Source organism: Triticum urartu, chromosome 2A (genome assembly GCF_056163025.1).
Source record: "Triticum urartu cultivar PI428250 chromosome 2A, HENAU_Tu73, whole genome shotgun sequence".
Taxonomy (NCBI): Eukaryota; Viridiplantae; Streptophyta; class Magnoliopsida; order Poales; family Poaceae; genus Triticum; species Triticum urartu.
Window position 1 is genome coordinate 509,241,335 of NC_141874.1, and position 21,909 is coordinate 509,263,243.

Here is a 21,909-nt window from a genome sequence, read left to right on the forward strand (position 1 = left end):
AAAGAGCTCGTTGTAAACGGTTACGTCGATGCAAGCTTTGACACTGATCCGGATGACTCTAAGTCACAAACCGGATACATATTTTTATTGAATGGTGGAGCTGTCAGTTGGTGTAGTTCCAAGCAGAGCGTCGTGGCGGGATCTACGTGTGAAGCGGAATACATAGCTGCTTCGGAAGCAGCGAATGAAGGAGTCTGGATGGAGGAGTTCATATCTGATCTAGGTGTCATACCTAGTGCATCGGGTCTAATGAAAATCTTTTGTGACAATACTGGTGCAATTGGCTTGGCAAAGGAATCCAGATTTCACAAGAGAACCAAGCACATCAAGAGACGCTTCAATTCCATCTGCGATCAAGTCAAGGAGGGAGACATAGAGATTTGCAAGATACACACGGATCTGAATGTTGCAGAACCGTTAACTAAGCCTCTCTCACGAGCAAAACATGATCAGCACCAAGACTCCATGGGTGTTAGAATAATCATAATGTAATCTAGATTATTGACTCTAGTGCAAGTGGGAGACTGAAGGAAATATGCCCTAGAGGTAATAATAAAGTTATTATTTCTATTTCCTTATATCATGATAAATGTTTATTATTCATGTTATAATTGTATTAACCGGAAACTTAGTACATGTGTGAATACATAGACAAACAGAGTGTCACTAGTATGCCTCTACCTGACTAGCTCGTTCATCAAAGATGGTTAAGTTTCCTAGCCATGGACAAAGAGTTGTCATTTGATGAACGGGATCACATCATTAGAGAATGATGTGATTGACTTGACCCATCCGTTAGCTTAGCACGATGATCGTTTAGTTTACTGCTATTGCTTTCTCCATAACTTATACATGTCCCTATGACTATGAGATTATGCAACTCCCGAATACCGGAGGAACACTTAGTGTGCTATCAAATGTCACAACGTAACTGGGTGACTATAAAGATGCTCTACAGGTGTATCCGATGGTGTTTGTTGAGTTGGCATAGGTCAAGATTAGGATTTTTCACTCCGTGTATCGGAGAGGTATCTCTGGGCCCTCTCGGTAATGCACATCACTATAAGCCTTGCAAGCAATGTGACTAATGAGTTAGTTACGGGATTTTGCATTACAGAACGAGTAAAGAGACTTGCCGGTAACGAGATTGAACTAGGTATTGAGATACCGACGATCGAATCTCAGGCAAGTAACATACCGATGACAAAGGGAACAACGTATGTTGTTATGCGGTTTGACCGATAAAGATCTTCATAGAATATGTAGGAACCAATATGAGCATCCAGGTTCCGCTATTGGTTATTGACCGAATATGAGTCTCGATCATGTCTACATAGTTCTCGAACCCGTAGGGTCCGCACGCTTAACGTTCGGTGACGATCGGTATTATGAGTTTATGTGTTTTGATGTACTGAAGGTTGTTCGGAGTCCCGGATATGATCACGGGCATGACGAGGAGTCTCAAAATGGTCGAGACGTAAAGATCGATATATTGGATGACTATTTTTGGACATCAGAATGGTTCCGGGTGAGTTCGGGCATTTACCGAAGTACCGGGAGGTTACCGGACCCCCCCCCCCCCCCCGGAAATATATGGGCCTTATTGGGCCATAGTGGGAGAGAGGAGAAGGAAGCCTAGGAGGGGGCGCCCCCCAAGCCCAATCCGAATTGGGTGGGGGATCGGGCCCCCTTTCCTTCCTCCTTCCTCCCCCTTCCTTCCTCTCCTAGTCCAACTAGGGAAGGGGGGAATCTATTCCCGGTGGGAGTAGGAATCCTCCAGGGCGCGCCGTAGAGGGCTGGCCCTCCCTCTTCCTCCACTCCTTTATATACGGGGGAGGGGGCACCCCAAAGACACACAAGTTGACATTGTCTTAGCCGTGTGCGGTGCCCCCCTCCACCATAATCCACCTCGGTCATATCGTTGCGGTACTTAGGCGAAGCCCTACACCGGTAGCTTCATCATCACCGCCATCATGCCGTCGTGCTAACGAAGCTCTCCCTCGACACTCAGCTGGATCAAGAGTTCGTGGGACGTCACCGAGCTGAACATGTGCAGATCGCGGAGGTGCCGTACTTTCGGTACTAGGATCGGTCGGATCATGAAGACGTATGACTACATCAACCGCGTTGTCATAATGCTTCCGCTTTCGGTTTACAAGGGTACGTAGACAGCACTCTCCCCTCTCGTTGCTATGCATCACCTAGATGGATCTTGCATGTGCGTAGGAATTTTTTTGAAATTATTGCATACCCCAACAATGTTGTGATGTGATATGGTCAAGACATGATGTGATATACGTTATTGTATGAGATGATCATGTTTTGTAAGTTATCGGCAACCGGCAGGAGCCTTATGGTTGTCTCTTTATTGTATGAAGTGCAAATGCCATGTAATTCCTTTACTTTATCAGTATGCGTTAGCGATAGTTGTAGAAGCAATAGTTGGCGAGACGACTATGACGCAATGATGGAGATCAAGGTGTTGAGTCGGTGACGATGGAGATCATGACGATGCTTTGGAGATGGAGATCAAAAGCACAAGATAATGATGGCCATATCATGTCACATATTTTGATTGCATATGATGTTTATCTTTTATGCATCTTATTTTGCTTAGTACGGCGATAGCATTATAAGATGACCCCTTCACTAAATTTTAAGGTAAAAGTGTTCTCCATGAGTATGCGTCATTGCTACAGTTCGTTGTGTTGAGACACCACATGATGATCGGGTGTGATAGACTCTACCTTCACATACAACGGGCGCAAGACAGTTTTGCACATGCGGAATACTTGGGTTAAACTTGACGAGCCTAGCATGTACAGACATGGCTTCAGAACACTGGAGACCGAAAGGGCGAACGTGAATCATATAGTAGGTATGATCAACATAGAGATGTCCATCATTGATGACTACCCCATCTCACGTGATGATCAGACATGGGTTAGTTGATTTGGATCACGTATCACTTAGATGACTTGAGAGATGTCTATTTAAGTGGGAGTTCTTAAGTAATTTGATTAATTGAACTTAATTTATCATGAACTTAGTCCTGATAGTATTTGCATATCTATGTTGTAGATCAACGGTTGTAGCAAGAAAAGTTGCCGCCGTCATGGGACTCAGCATGCCCGTGCATCAATGTAGCAAAACAAATCACGGGCGCACGAAAAACATATACCAGTTACAACCAAAAAAGAAGCAAAAAAGCATCATGGTCACCGTCAAAGAAGAAGCCTGTTCCAGCAATTCTAGACGCCAGTTCGAGCAATCTATGTGGCCGGTTGTAGCAAAATGATGCGCTTGCGACATCATTCTAGCAAATGTGATTGCCGGTTACAGCAAATCGAGAAACCGGTTCCAGCAAATCTCGACGCCGGTTCCAACATTTATCACAACACACCCGTGGTAGCTTCTGCGTGCTGGTCGTGGCTTTCTGGGGCTGTTTGGTTTGTGCCCCAACTTGCCCTGCCAAAATTCTGGCATAGCCAAAGCAAGGGCATAACCAAAGCAAGGGCATGACCAAAATTTTAATATGGTAGTGTTGTTTGGATTGTAGCCGTAGCACCTACCAATTATTTGGCAAAATGGTTGGGTCTTAGTTTGGTTTGTTGCCAATTAACATGTTACATACCGGTATCTGAGGTCTTTTTTCTTTTTTAAAGCGAATGAGCATCTGAGGTCCTAACCTGAAATTTTTATGCATACAAGGAGCCAATAAATCATGATGATCAAACATTCAGAAAAAACAGTAAAAATGGTTCACTGAAGCAGCATGTATACACTTTTGGTAAGTGAAACACAGGTACTAGTTGGCTGGATCGATACGATCCATGGAGGCATAAGTAGGCGAGCTAGCTAATTAATTTTTCGGCTCACGTGACACCCGGCATAATACGCGGGGATGCTAGCAGGTTGGCAACCTGCTAGCATCCCCGCGTATTGGCGAGAAATTGCATGGGCAAATGAGGGTGTGTTGGGCTACCAAATATTTCGTGTCCAACCAAACATCAGTCAAAACTCATGGGCACGCCAATATTTTGGCAAGGCCAACTTTGGCTCAAAACCAAACACACCCTTTCACCGTCTGGTTGCAGCTTTTCCATGGTCCGTTTGCAACACAGGTTGTCGCCATCATTGCAGCATGCACGACTGGTAATCCTGCCAGTTGGTGCTTCCACTCCAGCCAACGGTACCGACGGCGCGTCACGACTTGCAGCTTTATTACTCCATTCACCGCAATGACGGCCACTGTCGAGCCGGTGGCCGCACGGTGCGTGGAAGAAGGGCAGGAAGGAGTAGAGGTGTTGTAGCGCAAGGCGAGGGAGAGGATTGGGAGCTGCGGTGGGTGGCGAGATATATGTGTGTGTGTGTGTGTGTGTGGAAGAAGATGCAGAAGGGAGAAGGGATAAGGCTGGCTGTGATAAGCGGTGCGTGGGCCCAATAGACAGTGCACAAGAGAGAGTCGACCGACGCAGTTTTCAGCCGGCGTGTCGTCGCAAAACGTTTTCCTATACGGCAAGGAGGTATACCCTTCGTTTTCAAGCGGGCTTCTGTAGGAAGCACCCCTCCCCAACCTTTTCTCACTGTGAAAGAAAAGGAGGTGGAAATAAGTTAAGCTCGAAGCCTAAAACGAGTTCTTTTGTGTTTTTGTCTTATTTTCACAATAGGTTTTTTTGTGGGGGTATTTTCACAATGAGCTGCCAGACGCCTCAAAAGAACTGACCTAACAATTTGAGCCACACTCAGTTCGCCACGATGATTGAGGTCAGCTAAGCCAGAAGACAAAAATTCCCCTTGGGAATAGGGGGGGAGGGGAAGCCCGCCGTCAGCAACCCTCCCTTCCCGCTCACTCCTCCTCGCCGTCGCCGGAGGGTACCGGCGGCGAAGCCTGCTCGACCCCCAAGGACGGCGGCGGCGGGGCGAGCCTGCTAGGCTTCCTACTCTCCCTCATCACTCCTCGACGCGAACTTCGTCACCGGCCACTTCTTCCGCCGCCGGCCACCTCTGCTCAGCCTTCGACCGCCCCTGCTTTGGCCCTCACCCGCGGATCTGGCGGGCCATGCGCCGGATCCGGTCGCCTCCCCTGCCGGCATCCGCGGCTAGGTCCGCCCAGATGCGATCTGGGGGCTTCCCCGTCCGGCTGCGATGCTCTCTCTCCGGCTGGGCATGCCCTCCGTGCGACGGCTCCCCTCACCTTCCTGCCCCCACCCCTCCCTGTTTGAGCTCTGGGCTGGTCTCCTCGGGAGACGACCATGGAGGCTCTTGGTTGTGCCCGACAACTGCGGCTGCTGCTTGCAGCGCATCGGCCGGGAGGTTTGGCTGTGTGCGCATTCTTCTTCACCACATCCCCCACCCCAGCAGGGGTGGTTCAGCCCGACGGTCATGGACCTGCACCCCCTTCCCGCGTCCATGGCCGACCGACACGGCTACGGTTCCAGCGAGCCCTAGGAGGTGCGCTCTTTTCGGCCCCTTTGGTTCACTGGCCCTTGGCGTCTCCGCATCCCATCACCCTGCTGGTGCCCTTGTTGGCCGTCCATCCCGGCGCATCGTCGATTCCAGCACGCTCCGAGACCTGCGTTCTCTTCCAGCTCTTTAGGACTCGCTGGCATCCTTGCTGCCCCCGTCCTGGTGTCGTGGGATCTGCGCTCCCTTCCAGATCCTGGCTCATCCAGGTCTCCGGCCATCATCACACCCCCCACCGCCTCTCATTACGCTCAGTCACCCAACCTTGCCCTCCTTCGGAGCTCACACGTCCGGCGGCGCCCAGTGCCTTCTTTGACGGCGGGCGTGGCTCCTCGTCCTGTGGTTGTAGTTTTGGCCTATGCCTGACCTCCTCTCTCCTGTTCGTGCTCCGACGGCTTGGGATTGCTCGGACTCTGGCCAGGGCGAAATCCCTGCATCTTATGCTGGCAGTGGCGACACCCGCGGATGTAGTTCCCTTCTTGAAGGCGCTGCCATGGCCGTTATCTGTGCCCCTCTTCGAGCATCGGGGGAAACCCTAGGTTCTGGTTATCCGGATCGGACGACGACGGCGTCTCGGCATCGTTCTCCTTATGAAGGCGTTGTCTTGTATGCTCGCGGCGTCCTCGGTTCTAGATTTGAAGAAGTTGGTTGTCTAGTTGTTGGTCTGAGCTGCTTCTCAGGGCGGCGAGTGTAGCTGTGTTTTTCTTTGTTTGGGTCGTGTTTCCTTTGTCTCTCTCCTTCGGACACCATGTTCACGTCCTTGCGTCCGTGTCATGTGTTGTATCATCTGTTGTACTCATTCTAACTTCTTCTATCAATGAAATGATACGCAAACTTTGCGTATTCTTGAAAAAAAATTCCCCTTGGGCGAGATAAAATTGCATGGTGCCACCGCTGCGATCCTAACCGTCAAAAAAATACAATCCTACGGTAGTCTGGCCTGGATAGCCTCGGTATCCCGCAGACCGCAGTCATGCCATACAGACTTGCCGGCGAATCACGAATCTCGTCCCAAGTTCAGTACTCGCATAGCCTTCTTCCCACCGAGCAGCCCCTCACGAACCCTAGCTTGCTAAACCCTACTCCTTCCCTTCCCCGATGGATCCGCAGCAACCGGAGCCTGTCAGCTATCTGTGCGGAGGTGATCTCCCTCTCTCGTTCGTTTTTGCTTTTCTGGAATTTGTCGACCACGAATCGCTTTCCTCCCCGCCAGAAAAAAAGGGGGACGAGTCGGCGACGGTTTCTCGCTTGGGAACGCCAGCGAGGCTGCTGTTTTCGCCCTCCTCTGCTCGCTTCTCCGGCAGCGGGTCCCCCGTTCTCTCTTGGGCTGTTTCTATAGGCGGGGTTAGTTTTTTGGAGTCGAGTGTCAAACCCGGGACGGTCTGAAGATCAATATTCAGACAAGAACACTTACAGCAGTGAAACTTGGTGGAATTATTGGTGTTTACTCATGAAACTGTGAAGAACACAATATTTCACATGGTATTACTTTAAGCGATGTGCTATTATGTTCGATTAGCTATGTGGAACCGTCCGTGTCTAAACAATTGTGTCCCAAACAAAACTCTACCCCAATATTCTATAAATAGAAAGAAATATAGTGCAGTCTAGGATTTTTTTTGGTCAAAACTATCCTTGGCTTATTTATTCTCTTCTGCCAAGATGTTTTCTTCATTCAGGGTTGTCATCTATGGCAGATGCTCATGTATCTTCTCATCTTTCTTATTTGTGGGTGTAAGCTATGGTTTTACAAACAGTGAGCTTATTACTCTCATTATTATTTACCAATGTTTGTTGCATTCTGTGTTAGCTAAAAAAAATCTAGCCATGTTAATCTGCACATCGCCTTAGTTTTTTAACTCAAGGTGTTACATATAAAGGAGAACTTCCTGGAGTTGCTGCTGTTAGAGAATGGTGGGAATAATCTGTTGTCTCATCTGCTGAAATCTTAGTTTATCCAGATGAGTTGAGAGTATCTATATGAGTTAAGAGCCTTTCACTTGCTTTACAAGTTCTCATGACCACGATTTATTTCCAGACGCTGAATTTAAAGAGTAAACCTTGAATCTGAATCCTTTCACTTCAGAGTATTCACATTTTCCCACTCTAATGCGACAAGTTCATGACCATGATTTATTTTTCGACCATGAATTTGTGTTTTGATAATTTTTCTGTTTTACTGTTAGTGAATAAATTAGCAAGCTATAGAGCAGCCTAACAGTATCAAGATGAAGTTTGGTTACTGCAAATTCAAAATTTCATCACTTTCTGATGTGATGCAGCTATTAATACAAAATGTTACTATTCCCCACTGTAATGTCGAACAAAAAGTAGTGTTCACTTTGGTGTCTCTTATCTTCCATTTTAAAATTAGAGTTTACATTTTCTTATATACAGTTCAATAACTCTGAACTAAATAAGAGTATAAGACGATCTAGACAATTATTTGATACATAATCTGGATTCATGGGATAGTTTGGTAATGGCTTTGCAATTAGTAATTTGACTAATATTAAATTTGTAATCTCTGTGGACATACATTCTAGTTATGCCATTTCTTTTCAATGCAAGTACTACATCCATTAGATTTGTGCCCCTTTTCATTCTCTTTGTCCTCCCCGTGTTGATGATATTCTTCCAAGGAAAAATAAAGTATACTTTTGATGTTTTATTAGGAATGTTTCCTATCTATAATCCCCCCCAAAAACTTATATTTCGAACTCCCATAAGCTTTCACATTTACATGGTAAATGTTATAAATATTATGGTGTTTAAGTGCCACCTTAGACAACTAGCCCATGCGGATTAATAAATTCCTCGTTGTGTATACATTATAAATAATTTGATTTCCCCTTCATATTCTGACAAGTATGTGTATGTGTCTCTAGATTGCGGAGCTGAGAACACACTCAAGACAGGGGATGTGATCCAGTGCCGTGAATGTGGTTACCGCATCCTGTACAAGAAGCGCACCCGTCGGAGTATGGGCACTTCAATTTATCCTCTTGATCTGTTTTTAACCTCTTAATTTATCATCTTGCGGTTTGGCGCGATTGCTTTGTTTGCACTTATCTGATAGGTTATGAATTCCTTGTGCATTGTGCTGTTGATATGTTCATCTTGATCTAGTCGAGCCAGTGAACATAGTTCCCTAACTACCATCTCATACAAAAAAAATTACTATGCAATTACATGTAGAAAAACAAGCTATCATATGCATCTAAAACATTGAAATTCAGTTTCATAGAATAGTATTAGATAGGATATCGCGGCGTGATTATTCTGTTAAAAACATTGAAATTGAGTTTCACCCAAAGAGATGGTTACATGCTCGAGTGTGGTTGCCTTTGGGAGGAGAGGTTGCCACCTTGCCGGGTTGGGAAACTGCTCGACCAGGCGGTGACGGTGGCGCATTAGCTGGAGCCTTGAGCAGGTTTGAGGTCGAGCCCCTTTGTGGCGTTCGTGGTCAAGTAGCCTGAAAAATTAGGGTTCGTATCGGCGTCGAGCCCGTTATTGGGCCTCCCGAGTCCCCAGCGTGTCCCCTAAGTATCCGAGCTGTATCCTTAGTGGCGCCACCTTAGGCTTTTCTTGGGTGTCGATCCTATCGGCGCCCTTGCCGTTTTTGGCTTTGCCCTTCTTGAAACTGGTGGTCTTATTCATGACAAATACCATATTTATGTGGCACTTGCGTCTTGGCAATATCTGAAAGAAGCACATGTAGAAGCTTCATAATGCTGGAGTTTTACAGTCTTTTGATTTCGAATCATTTGACACATGCGAGGCTTGTCTCATGGGGAAAATGACCAAGACGTCGTTCATTGGTCATGTTGAACGGCCGAGTGACTTGTTCGAGATAATTCACATTGATGTATGTGGTCCAGTATACCAGCGCACGGTGGACACCTTTACGACTTTTACTGACAACTTAAGTAGGTATGCTTATGTCCCAGTTCTTTTGGTGGCTGCCAAAAAAGCTGCCCCATCCCAAGCCGACCCAAAAAATATCTACTTGATGAAGCAGAAGTCTGAGACCCTTGAGAAGTTCAAAGAATTTCAGAACAAAGTGGAGCATCATCGTGACAGGAGGATTAAATTTCTTTGATCAGATCACAGAGGAGAATATCTTAGTCACGAATTTAGCAAATATCTTAATGAGCCTGGAGTAGTTTCACAACTTACGCCACCCGGAACTCCGCATAAATTTCTATGATCAGATCACAGAGGAGAATATCTTAGTCATGAGTTTAGCAAACATCTTAGTGAGCGTAGAATAGTTTCACAACTTACGCCACTCGGAACTCGGTGCTCCACTTCGTTCTGAAATTCCTTGAACTTCTCAAGGGTTTCAGACTTTTGCTTCATCAAGTAGAACCATATCTGCTTTTGCCAGTAAAAGTTACGAAGTAAAGGTATCCACCACACTCCAGTATACTCATTGGACCACATACATTAGTATGTATTATATCCAACAAGTCAATCGCTCGTTCAACTGACCAGTGAACGGCGTCTTGGTCATTTTGCCCATCAGACAAGCTTCGCATGTGTCAAATGATTCGAAATTGAAGACTTTAAAACTCCCAACATTTTCTTTCTGATATGGCCAAGAGCCCAAGACGGCAGTGCCACATAAATGTGGTATTTGTCTCAGTCTTCTTAATTCGAAAATGAGGGGATACGTGTATCCCAGCCGTGTCCCGCCATTCTAGAACGCTAATTCAACAGTTTCAGCTGTGTCCTTGCTTTTTAGGATTATGCATACAGGCCTTTCAACCCAGTTTAGTAGAGGGGTGGGTTTGTTTCCAGGTTCTTTTGTTCTTGGTTGGCTCTCTCAATTGTTGATTGTAGATCGTGCGTCCTGCTCTTTGATCGGGCAGCGAGACCCGCCCTGGTTGTAAAGCAAAGCAAGGATGTTTGTAAATTTATCGTTTAGGAACCACTAGAATCATCGACCAACATATCTGACTTTGTCAGCAGTTCTTATTACTTTATTAGCACCATTGTTCCTATCAGATTGTAAATTTCGACATTTGTACTCATTTCTTTCATATGTTATGCTTTTAGCTCAACTGCCACATTCTAGGAAATACACAGGATCATGTATATTTAATTTCTATCTTGATTTAACACATCAGTTCATGTTGTTTCTTTTTCATTGGTTTTTGTATTATATATTTTTTAAACAAAGGTGAGGCAGGCACTGACTAGAGTTTATGTTGTAGTAAAATATTTTTGTTTGTTTGTAGAGGTACACTTGTTTCTTTAACTTTCTTTTGTGTCTTCAAAATCAATCATGTTGCAGTCAGTGACTTGTGTTAAATGACAATAACCTGGTACATGTCACATACCTATGTTGCAAGAATGCACTTTACCTTCCTCGTCCTCAAGACGCAGCCACCTGGCGCACCTACCTATATTGAGGGATATAGCCAATCTTGCTACTTTAGTGAGGCCGTGATGTTTGATTGCAAAGTGGTTGTTACAAATTGGTTGGTTTTAGGTTCAAAGCTGGTACCTGATCTTATACTGCACTTTTTGTTTTGATGATCTTTTGCTCTTGTGGTTGCTTGACGATGCCACTGGATATTAGATTTTCAATTCAGCTCAAACTCATTATTTTTTTTGGCAACATATGATCTTTGCTTTGCATGCTGTGTCTGTGCAATTTCTCATGAACTGTCTCCTTACTTGGGCAGTTGTTCAATATGAAGCTCGCTGAAGACAAGGAACAAATATCATTCACTGTTAAGTGTGTGCCCTGAGACAAAGCTACTACAATGGAGAAATGTATTAGGCAGTACTCGCTCCTAGGTAGTAATCTTTCCATTGGACTTTGGCTTGAAGTGGTAAAAACTTGTCAAACGTGTATTGAGATTTTAGACATTTGAGGATTGAGATTATGCATCTTTTAGCTGGATTTTAAAACATGGTTATTATTGCTGTCGCCAGGAATGAAGTGCCCTGTTGGTTGCACGCAGGCTCTGGCTGTTATTTGCTGCCCTTGTCGTTATTACTACCTGTGTAACTATTTTAAGACGTTTTTGTAGTTCAAATTGAAATGTAAAAATGTCTTATATTTAGTTACGAAGGTAGTACCTTAAATTCTCCTGCCATGTTCTTTAATTGTGCTAAACTGAGCTTTGTAATGTGCAATTAAGGAACCTCTTTCCATTACGTCATTGTCATGTTTGGGGGTATGCCTGCCGCACAGTACTACCTTTACAAGAACATCCCTATAAACTTACAACTGTTCAGGCCTCCTTTGGTTCATAGGATAGGAAAATCATAGGAATAGAGTCATAAGAAATGAGATACATGCATCTCAAATCCTATAAGTAGGAATAGGAAAGGAGATGTCCTTTGATTCATTTCATAGAATTTTTTTCATTGAATCTAGACTAATGTTTATTTTCCTATGAAATGTGAAGGATAGGAAGAATTCCTTCATAGGAATAGGATTCCATTCCTCCAAACCAAAGGCTCTAAAGAAATTTTTTCTACAAAAATCCAATCATATGAAATTCCTACAAAAATCCTTCAAACCAAAGGAGGCCTCAACCTTTACAAGAACATCCTTATAAAGTTAGAAAATAACTCTGAGATCTTTGGGCATATTGACGTTGTCGTTCTCTTGGTACACTGAGCAAGTCTCGATGCTGCCTCTTGATCTCTGGAGCACCATCAGAGCAAGGATAACATTGTCGACACAATGGCCGTTAACCCAGCAATAACGGACAGAGGACTAGATTGCTGTCCCGGAAAAGAAGCAACGAGTAGGGTTGGACCGCAAAGCGTCGTGCAAATTTCTACTACTAAATGAGAGTTGGTGTTTGCACGTCACCAAATGTGGTTTCATCACTCCCTGGGTCAATGATTTCCCCTTTTTTCCGTCTTGCAAGCCATGTTCTGCATGTAACTCAATCAAATATATCAAAATCATGTCCTGCATTAACTTAATCAAATTAAATAAAATCTTATCAAAATTTCACTTAGTCAAAACCTTCTTTGTCTTTCCTTATCATACTTAAGTTAAATTAAATCTTATCAAAATCTAGAATATGATGGGTGTAACGTATACGTCGGACATGATTGGTGTTGAACCTCTAGAATATGTATGCCTCTGTTGCAACGCAGAGACAATTAGTCAGTACTCTCTTTGTAAACTAATATAAGAGCGTTTAGATCACTATAAACTAGTTTACGGAGGGAGTAATTAGGTTTTGAGGGGATTTCTTGCCGTCAAGTATTCTCTTATGTGTTGAGTACATTGAATGTACAAAAATGGCTATAATAGAGTTTCCTTTGTTGAATCTTTTTCATGGCTTGATAGAGAATTTGATAAGCCGAAGATCCCATTGTATTCCAGAAGCTCGAGAAGCATTTTTCGTTCAAAATGCTAGAACTAGATAAGGAAGTTTTCTATCCTTGATAAAAAATTGACTCCATGGTCCAATGGATAAGGTGCTGGTCTACCGATCTAGTGACTCTGGGTTAGATTATATTCAGTTTTTTGCCCTTCTTCGATCTAACAAATATATAACTTAAAGTCAGATGTTGCCATCAAGTGACTCCGTGGCCCAATGGATAAGGCGCTGGTCTACGAAACCAGAGATTCTGGGTTCGATCCCCAGCGGAGTCGGATTTTACCTTTTCGCTTTTTCTGCCGTTGTCTTGGGCCAAAATATGGGTACACCTCTCGTGAAGGAAGGCCCAATAGGCCGTATAGCTTTTTCTAGGCATTTCCTATTTGGCGCTGCAGGCGCCGGTCTGTTGTTTGTGCAAACCGGCGCCTGCAGGCGTGTCAACTGGGCCGGCCCATCTAGAATTTTCTTCTGTGTTTAAAATGAAAAACCCAAAGCGGACTGCGCTGGTCTTGATTCGAACCCGCGACCTTCCCGAGCAAATTACATGCGCAACCAACACGCATGTCTATTGTTTGTGCAAACCTATTTGGCGCTGCAGGCGCCGGTTTGTTGTTTGTGCAAACCGGCGCCTGCAGGCGCGTCAACTGGGCCGGCCCATCTAGAATTTTTTCTGTGTTTAAAATGAAAAACCCAAAGCGGACTACGCTGGTCTTGATTCGAACCCGCGGATTTTACCTTTTCGCTTTTTCTGCCGTTGTCTTGGGCCAAAATATGGGTACACCTCTCGTGAAGGAAGGCCCAATAGGCCGTATAGCTTTTTCTGGGCATTTCCTATTTGGCGCTGCAGGCGCCGGTCTGTTGTTTGTGCAAACCGGCGCCTGCAGGGGTGTCAACTGGGCCGGCCCATCTAGAATTTTCTTCTGTGTTTAAAATGAAAAACCCAAAGCGGACTGCGCTGGTCTTGATTCGAACCCGCGACCTTCCCGAGCAAATTACATGCGCAACCAACACGCATGTCTATTGTTTGTGCAAACCCAAAGCGGACTGCGCTGGTCTTGATTCGAACCCGCGACCTCCCCGAGCAAATTACATGCGCAACCAACACGCCACCCGACTGGGTTCTGTTAGAAATGAACTTTCTACCTTTCTTATTCTTTCTTTTCCCTTTTCCCTTTTCCCTTTTTCTTTTTTCTATTTTTCTGTTTTAAATGCGTGATTGTAAATCGGTGAACTTTTTCTTCAAAATACGGACGTTTTTCAAAAAATCATGGCCTATTTTCAATTTTGGTGAACTTTTCTAAAAAAAAATCATGAACTTGTTTTTCAAATTCAATGAACTTTTTTTGGAATTCATGAACTTTTTTCAATTTCGATGAACTTTTTTCAAATTTGATGAACTTTTTTAAAAATTTTGTGAACTTTTTTCAAATTCGATGATTTTTTTTTTGAAAATCCATGAACTTTTTTAATTTCGATGAACTTTATTCAAATTTGATAAACTTTTTCAAAACCGATGAACTTTTTGTTTGAAAATTGATGAACTTTTTTCAAGTTTGTGAACTTTTCTTGAAAATTGATGAACTACTTTTGAAAATCCATGAACTTTTTTCAATTTCGATGAACTTTTTGTTAGAAAAGTGATGAAAGTTTTTTCAAGTTTGTGAACTTTTTTTAAAAATTGATGAACTTTGTTCGAAATCTATGAACCTTTTCAAATTCATGTTTTTTCGTCAAATAATTCAGAAGATATTAATTGGTACAATTTTGTGCAATAAAATAGCGAGGAAGCTTTGTTATTATATAATTCTGCGCTGTTACTAACGCTAGTGGCAAGTAATTCGAGTGGCTAGCTGATCTCGTACGCTACTGAAACTACATTTGTTCAAAACCTGTCCAGAGCATTTATTTTTGCGATTTTTTGAACCCACGCTATGATTTTTCGGTGTTGTACACGTTAGTTGGGCCGGCCCAACTCGACGGTGTAGTAGGCGCCGGGGACGACTTCTGGCGCCTGTGGCGCCCAATAGGAGCTCCCCTTTTTCTGCCGTTCTCTTGGGCCAAAATATGGGTGCACCTCTCGTGAAGGAAGGCCCAATAGGCCGTATAAGAAAGAAATAGGCTCAGTTGCGCGTTTTCGCTCATACAGGCATATATGTCTCGCCTTCAGCGAGTCTTGCCCACGAGAGAGCTGGGCCGGCCCTCGAGCGCGGGAGGCCACAGGCTCTTTTTTTGGGAGCCCCTATACGGCGCTGCAGGCGCCCGTTGGTGCTACCGGCGCTCGCTAGCGACGCCTAGCGGGCCGGCCCACCAATAGACTCGTTAAGAAAACGCGAAGAAAAAACAAAAACATGCTGTTGATGTGGTTCGAACCCTGCACCTCAGCATTCACAGCTTAACCCCATAACCACTTGACAATCCTAGCTCTTCTGCCTACTACAAAGAAAACCGTCCTAGTTAATGTTTCCTTTAGTAAAACAGTACCTTATAACAAATATAATTTTTTTAAATTCTTTTTAACAAAACAAGATCATCGATTTTTACCCAAAAAAATCATTGTTTTTTGGGGGAAAAAGTTATTTTGAAATAAGTTCATCAATTTTATAAAAGGTTCACCTATTTGGAAAAGAGTTTATTGATTCTGAAAAAGGTTCATCGATTTCGAAAAACAGTTCACCGATTTTGAAAAAGAGTTCATCGATTTTGAAAAAAAGTTCATGGATTGTGAAAAGAGTTCATCGGTTTTGAAAAAAGTTCATTGATTTCGAAAAACAGTTCACCGATTTTGAAAAAGAGTTCATCGATCGTGAAAAGAGTACATCGGTTTTGAAAAAGAGTTCATCAATTTAGAAATAAAGTTCATCGATTTTGAAAAAAGTTCATCGATTCTGAAAAGAAAATCATGGATTGTGAAAAGAGTTCATCGGTTTTGAAAAAAGTTCATCGAACTAGAAAAAAGTTCATCGGCTGTGAAAGATAGTTCACTGATTGTGAAAAAAAGTTCACTGATTTTGAAAAAGAGTTCAACGATTTTTAAAAAAACGTTCTTTCAAATTAGCAAAAGAAAAAAGAAAAAACGTTCCGAAAAGAAAGAAAAAGAAAAAGAACAAAAAACATAACAAAACTGTTCCAAATAAAAAGGAAAAAGAAATAGGAAAAAGGAATTGTTGCAAGAATAAAATGGAGAAGAAGCAGTAGATAAGCAACTAATATGAGGCAGTGGGGTGGTTAGTGCTTGAGGCAAAAGACAGCGAGGTCGCGGAATCGATTCCTGTCGAAATTGCTCGTTTTTTTGTCCTCCTTCCAGCTATAACCGCCGCCTGCAGCGCTAAATAGGGAATGCCTCTTTTTTCTGTCTTCTTTTTTTACTTTTGTTTATATACTTTAAAATATTTCATATATAAAAAATGGGCTACGCTACAGTGGGCTGGCCCGATGCTGTAGTGCTCGACGTGAGACCTCCCTCTCGTCTCGCGTAATGCGAGATATAGACGTTGCACCCCATTGGGCGCTTCCGGCCCCAATTGTGCAGTTCAACCTGCAAACCAGCGCACACTACGTCTCAGTTCTAGGCAGGCCCATTCTACATTTTTCTTTTCTGTTTAAAACTCAAAAAAGGGTGCCAAAGTGCGGGAGGTCCTATTGGACACATTCTGCATCAATTAGCGACCCCGACGCACAGGCGCGTGCCCCTACTGGGCCGGCCCATTGTAGCCAGCGGCGCACGCAGCGAATGGCGTATTGCAGCTAACTGCACACTATAGTGATCAACCTGTGGTTGAGATGGTTAGGTGGACAGTGGTATCCCTAACCCACCAGGATTCAAATCCTGGTGCTCGCATTATTTCTGGATTTATTTCAGGATTTTCGGCGATGCGTTTTCAGTGGGAGGAGATATTTCCATCGACGACGAGGTGCCTACGGTGACTTCGTAAATCTTAAGATGATGTGCCGGCTCAGTCTTTCGGAGATGCTCATAGGGGTAGGGTGTGCGTGTGTGCGTTCATAGGGGTGAGTGTATGCGCGTGTATATGAGCGCTTGTGTCTGTACTTATGCTCAAAAAAAAAACTGCACACTATAGTGACTATGTACTGTAGTGATCCAGTTTAATGTAGTGAATCGGTTTTTTGGCCCGTGTTTTTAATTCAAACATTTTCCAAATAAATAAATATATTTCCGAAAACGTGAACATTTTATGAAATTCCGAACTTTTCAAAATTGGGAACATTTTTTGAAAATTTCCGAACATTTTTTGAATTTGTAAAGAAATTTGGAAAAAGGGACATTTTCTGAAATTCCAAACATTTTTTGAAACGTGAATTTTGTTTTTAAATTCTAAAATGTGAACATTTTTGAATTTGTGATTTTTTTTGAAAAAAGGAACATTTTTTAAATTCCGAACAAAATTTTAAAACCTTGAATATTTTTTCAATTTGTGAACAAAATTTGAAGAACAGGAACATTTTTTGAAAATTCGGAACAAAAATTTTGAAACCGGAAACATTTTTTGAATTTGTGAAAAAATTTTGAAAACGGGATTTTTTTTGAATTTTTGAAAAAAATCTGAAAACAGGAACATTTTTTAAATTCGGAAACAAAATTTCAAAAAAGCTTGAAAAGAAAAAAGGAAAAAAAGAAAAAAGAAAGAAGCAGAAAAAATAAAAGAAAAAACAAAAAAGAAGAGAAATAAAAAAAGAAAAAAAATAAGCTGAAAAAGAAAAAGCCGGTTCTGGAACCTTCTACAACGTTTCCAAAACCGAAAAAAAACCGACTGGAAATATCATAGAAGGTTCCCAAAAACCGGTGTCTGCTGAAACGCTAAAATGGGCCGGCCCACTTGGTCGCTCGCTCGCACCTCCTCCTGTGTTTTTGGGAAACAAGCTCATCTATAGAAAATTCATGATCTTTTTCAGATTTATGTAAATTGATGAGCTTTCTTTTTCAAAGTCAATGATTTTTTTTTTCAAATTCGGGAACTTTTTTTAAAAATCCTTGAGCTTTTTTGAATTCACAGACTTTTCGTTTTTGGGAAATTATTTCGGTTTTTTTTTCTGAAACTCGCCAACTTTTTCTCAAAATTTTAAAAAATATATCAAATATATGATTTATTTTTTATTCCAAAAGTCAAAGCAAAGGGAAAACTGGTGTAACATCCAAATGCATGCGAGCCCCGACTCAAAAAAAGAAAAGATAGTACGTTCGAGCAAGCAGATGGACGAGCGACAGAGAGAGCGCTGATTTCGCGTTTATCTGGGCCGACCCGCTATATCTCTCCTTTCGAGCGCCAGGATGGCTAACCGGCGCTGAGAGCGCCAATTAGCACCCGCTCAAAAACTAAACAGGACAGAAACGTTCGCTAGGTGATCCTTCTGGTAGCGATGCAATTAGGATGGTGCCAACATACCCTATCCCGTGCCAAAAATTCAGCCCGTGTATTTCGGGATAAAAAATGCCATGAACAAAAAAGTGTCATGTGAACACAAAAGGAAAGGACAGAAAAATGCCATAATAAAAAAATTGCCATCTCTTAATAAAAAAAACGCAATCTAAAAAACCAAAAAATGCCACCTCTTAAAAATAAAAAGGGGTGTGCTATACGTCCGTCGGCTGATCTTTCGTGAGCCATTATATCTGCCGCATCAAGCTGCCGAGCGCGCCTCCAACGTTGCAACACAGGTCTTGTTGCAGTTTTTTTGCATTACCTATTTTGTTGCAACTGAGGTTTTGTTGCAAATTTTTTTTGCAACTAAGCTCTTGTTGTAGAAAATTTCCGCAATAGAGGTTTTGCTGCAAAACATAGATTCATCGTAGACCATAGCAACACCGCATATGTTTTAAAAACACAGCCCTTGTTGTAGAAGCGTTGCTGCCATCTCTTAAATAAAAATGCCATCTCCTAAATAAAAATGCCAGCTCTAAATACAAAATTGCCATCTCCTAAAAAATGCCATCACTTAATAAACAAAAAAAATACCAACTCTAAATATAAAAATTGCATCTCTTAGAAAACAAAAATGCCATCTCTTAAAATGTCATTTCTTAATAATAAAAATGTCATCTCTTAAAAAGCAAAGAATACCATCTCTTAGTATAAAAATGCCATCATGGTTAAACAGTCATGTTAATTTTTTGTACAAAAATGTCATCATGGTTAAACTGTCATGTAACATGTTTCACAAAAAATGTGAGAAACCACCGTAGCAAATTTTCTAGAAAAAAATGCCATGTAGCAAAAAAACCCAATGGTCTGGGATAGATCTACCACGTGCAAACTTGCACTACTACCAGTGCGACACCACGGGTTGATTACAAAAGTAAAGTGTCCATTGGGCTTTATGTTAAAACGAACTAGTTCGAAATCTGACATGGCAACAACCCTGCTCTCAGAACCATGCGACCATATCAGACTGTAGGAAGGGGAGGGGGCGCATCAACCTCATGGCTGACGGTCGCCCGCTATGATTTCTGTTGGTTTAAAGAGGAGAAGGTTCAAATTGATTTTCTATTTTTATTCTTGCCTCGTCAGGAAAATATTAGAGATGCAATTAGGATGGCCAAACCGCGTGATTACATATCCTTATGTACGACAGGATGGGGTCCACCGGGCTACACAGAAGATATGGCTCACACAGTGATGACCCATAAGTATAGGGGGTCAATCGTAGTCCTTTCGATAAGTAAGGGCGTCGAACCTAATGAGGAGCAAAAGGAATTGATAAGCAATTTTGATTAAAATGCTTTTGAAGACACACGGGAATTTCATCTAGTTACTTTGACCATGATTCATTGACTTATGTTCATTGCCTTCATAAGTTGTTATGTGGGTGGACCGGAGGCAAGGTATTGTTCTTTCTTGAACAAACAACCTACTTATAATTATCTCCTCCATGCAAGCATCTGCAAATACAAGATAATGAATTAAGATAAATGTAACCATAGCATGAAACATATGGATCCAAAATAACACCTTATGGAACAACTCGTAAACTGGGGTTTAGATTTCAGTCACTCCCGCAACCCATCATCTACAAACTAATTCCAAAGTACCTCCCCCTAGGCTCAAACATGGTGAAGTGGCATGTAGTCAACGTTCACACGACACCACTAGAGGACGGACAACATAACGCATCATCCAAACATTGAATGGTGATCAGCTTCACATGATTACTTATAATAAGGCTTCTCCCATGTCCTCAATAACAAATAGAACTACTTACAAATCATAATTGTGTTCATGGTTAGAGTATAAATATGTATTTAATAATCTGGACATAATCTTTCACCAAGTAAACCAACTAGCATCAACTACAAAATGTAATCAACACTACTAGCACCCCCAGGTACCAATCTGAGGTTTGGTACAAAGATTGAAAGCAAGGGAAGAACTAGCGTTTATAGATGAGATGGTGCTAGTGAAGATGTTGATGGAGATGGAGTTTCCCACGATCGAAGGAGCATTGGTGATGATGATGCGAGGTACTTCTTTCTTCCAGTTATATATTCCAAAATAATTCTTTATAAATTTTCACGTCATTCGGAGCTCTAGAGAATTGCTATCTCTGTAGTAGCATTTTTTGGTCAGAATTCCAGCTGCCGCAATCTCTCTCTCTTTTGATGTACCTTGCATTTTAAGAGAGAAAAGGTATTAGAATTGCATCATAACATGGAATATAACTTCAGAACAGTATAACTAACAGTAGGAAAACATGATGCAAAATGGATGTATCAACCATCCCAAGCTTCGACTCCGCTTGCCCTTGAGTGAATGTTGAACTCAATAAACATGACCATAAGTTTATAGATAGATAGATAGAGAGAGAGAGGTGTCAATAAAAGTGTTGGGGAACGTAGTAATTTAAAAAATTTCCTACGCACATGCAAGATCATGGTGATCCATAGCAATGAGAGGGGAGAGTGTTGTCCACTTACCCTCGTAGACCGTTAAGTGGAAGCGTTATGACAACGCGGTTGATGTAGTCGTACGTCTTCACGATCGACCGATCCTCAAAACCGAACGTACGGCACCTCCGCGTTCAGCACACGTTCAGCTCGGTGACGTCCCGCGAACTCACGATCCAGTAGAGCTCGGGGAAGAGTTTCGTCAGCACGACGACGTGGTGACGATGTTGATGAAGCTACCGTTGCAGGGCTTCGCCTAAGCACCGCTACAGTATGACCGAGGTGGATTATGGTGGAGGGGGGCACCGCACACGGCTGGGAGAGATCAATGATCAACTTATGTGTCTAGAGGTGCCCCCTGCCCCCGTATATAAAGGAGCAAGGGGGGAGGCCGGCCGGCCCTAGAGGGCGTGCCAGGAGGAGGAATCCTCCTCCTAGAAGGAGTAGGATTCCCCTCTTTCCTACTCCTACCAGGAGGGGGAAATGAAGAGGGAGAAGGAGAAGGAAAGGGGGGCGCCGCCCCCCTCTCCTAGTCCAATTCGGAGCAGAGGGGGAGGGAGCGCGTGGCCTGCCCTGGCCGGCCCCTCTCTCTCCACTAGGGTCCAACAAGGCCCATTAACCCCCGGGGGGTTCCGGTAACCCCTCCGGCACTCCGGTAAAATCCCGATTTCACCCGGAACTCTTCCGATGTCCAAATGTAGGCATATATCAATCTTTATGTCTCGACCATTTCGAGAATCCTCGTCATGTCCGTGATCATATCCGGGACTCCGAACTACCTTCGGTACATCAAAACATATAAACTCATAATACCGATCGTCATAGAACTTTAAGCGTGCGGACCCTACGGGTTCGAGAACTATGTAGACATGACCGAGACATGTCTCCGGTCAATAAACAATAGCGGAACTTGGATGCTCATATTGGTTCCTACATATTCTACGAAGATCTTTATCGGTCAAACCGCATAACAATATACGTTGTTCCCTTTGTCATCGGTATGTTACTTGCCCGAGATTCGATCGTTGGTATCCCAATACCTAGCTCAATCTCGTTACTGGAAAGTCTCTTTACTCGTTCCGTAATGCAACATCCCGCAACTAACTCATTAGAACTCATTAGTCACATTGCTTGCAAGGCTTATAGTGATGTGCATTAACGAGAGGGCCCAGAGATATCGCTCCG

The 21,909-nt window shown here is 43.0% G+C and overlaps 1 protein-coding gene and 1 non-coding gene across 3 annotated transcripts; both read left to right on the top strand.

Moving 5' to 3' along the window:
• Nucleotides 1-6,413: 6,413 nt before the first annotated feature.
• Nucleotides 6,414-11,568, top strand: LOC125538304 (DNA-directed RNA polymerases II, IV and V subunit 12). 2 transcript variants are annotated; one of them, XR_007296287.2, is made up of 4 exons: nucleotides 6,414-6,607; nucleotides 8,355-8,447; nucleotides 11,160-11,274; nucleotides 11,413-11,568. XR_007296287.2 is itself a non-coding variant. In XM_048701566.2 (3 exons), exons 1-3 carry the CDS (start codon nucleotides 6,565-6,567, stop codon nucleotides 11,180-11,182), a joined length of 159 nt encoding a protein of 52 aa, XP_048557523.1. In that variant the 5' UTR covers nucleotides 6,414-6,564; the 3' UTR covers nucleotides 11,183-11,568. The 2 variants fall into 2 exon arrangements, 1 of the variants encoding a protein (XP_048557523.1); XM_048701566.2 differs by having other exon boundaries at nucleotides 11,160-11,568.
• A 1,461-nt stretch (nucleotides 11,569-13,029) lies between these two features.
• TRNAR-ACG (transfer RNA arginine (anticodon ACG)) lies at nucleotides 13,030-13,102 on the top strand. Its single transcript has one exon. It is a non-coding gene; the product is annotated as a tRNA-Arg (tRNA).
• Nucleotides 13,103-21,909: the final 8,807 nt, after the last annotated feature.

Bases quoted from the DNA above. Each gene is read 5' to 3' on its own strand.
- LOC125538304 (XM_048701566.2), top strand. From the start codon at position 6,565: ATGGATCCGCAGCAACCGGAGCCTGTCAGCTATCTGTGCGGAG. The intron at 6,608-8,354 runs GTGATCTCCCTC...ATGTGTCTCTAG, and splicing joins TGTCAGCTATCTGTGCGGAG to ATTGCGGAGCTGAGAACACA. The intron at 8,448-11,159 runs GTATGGGCACTT...TTACTTGGGCAG, and splicing joins CAAGAAGCGCACCCGTCGGA to TTGTTCAATATGAAGCTCGC.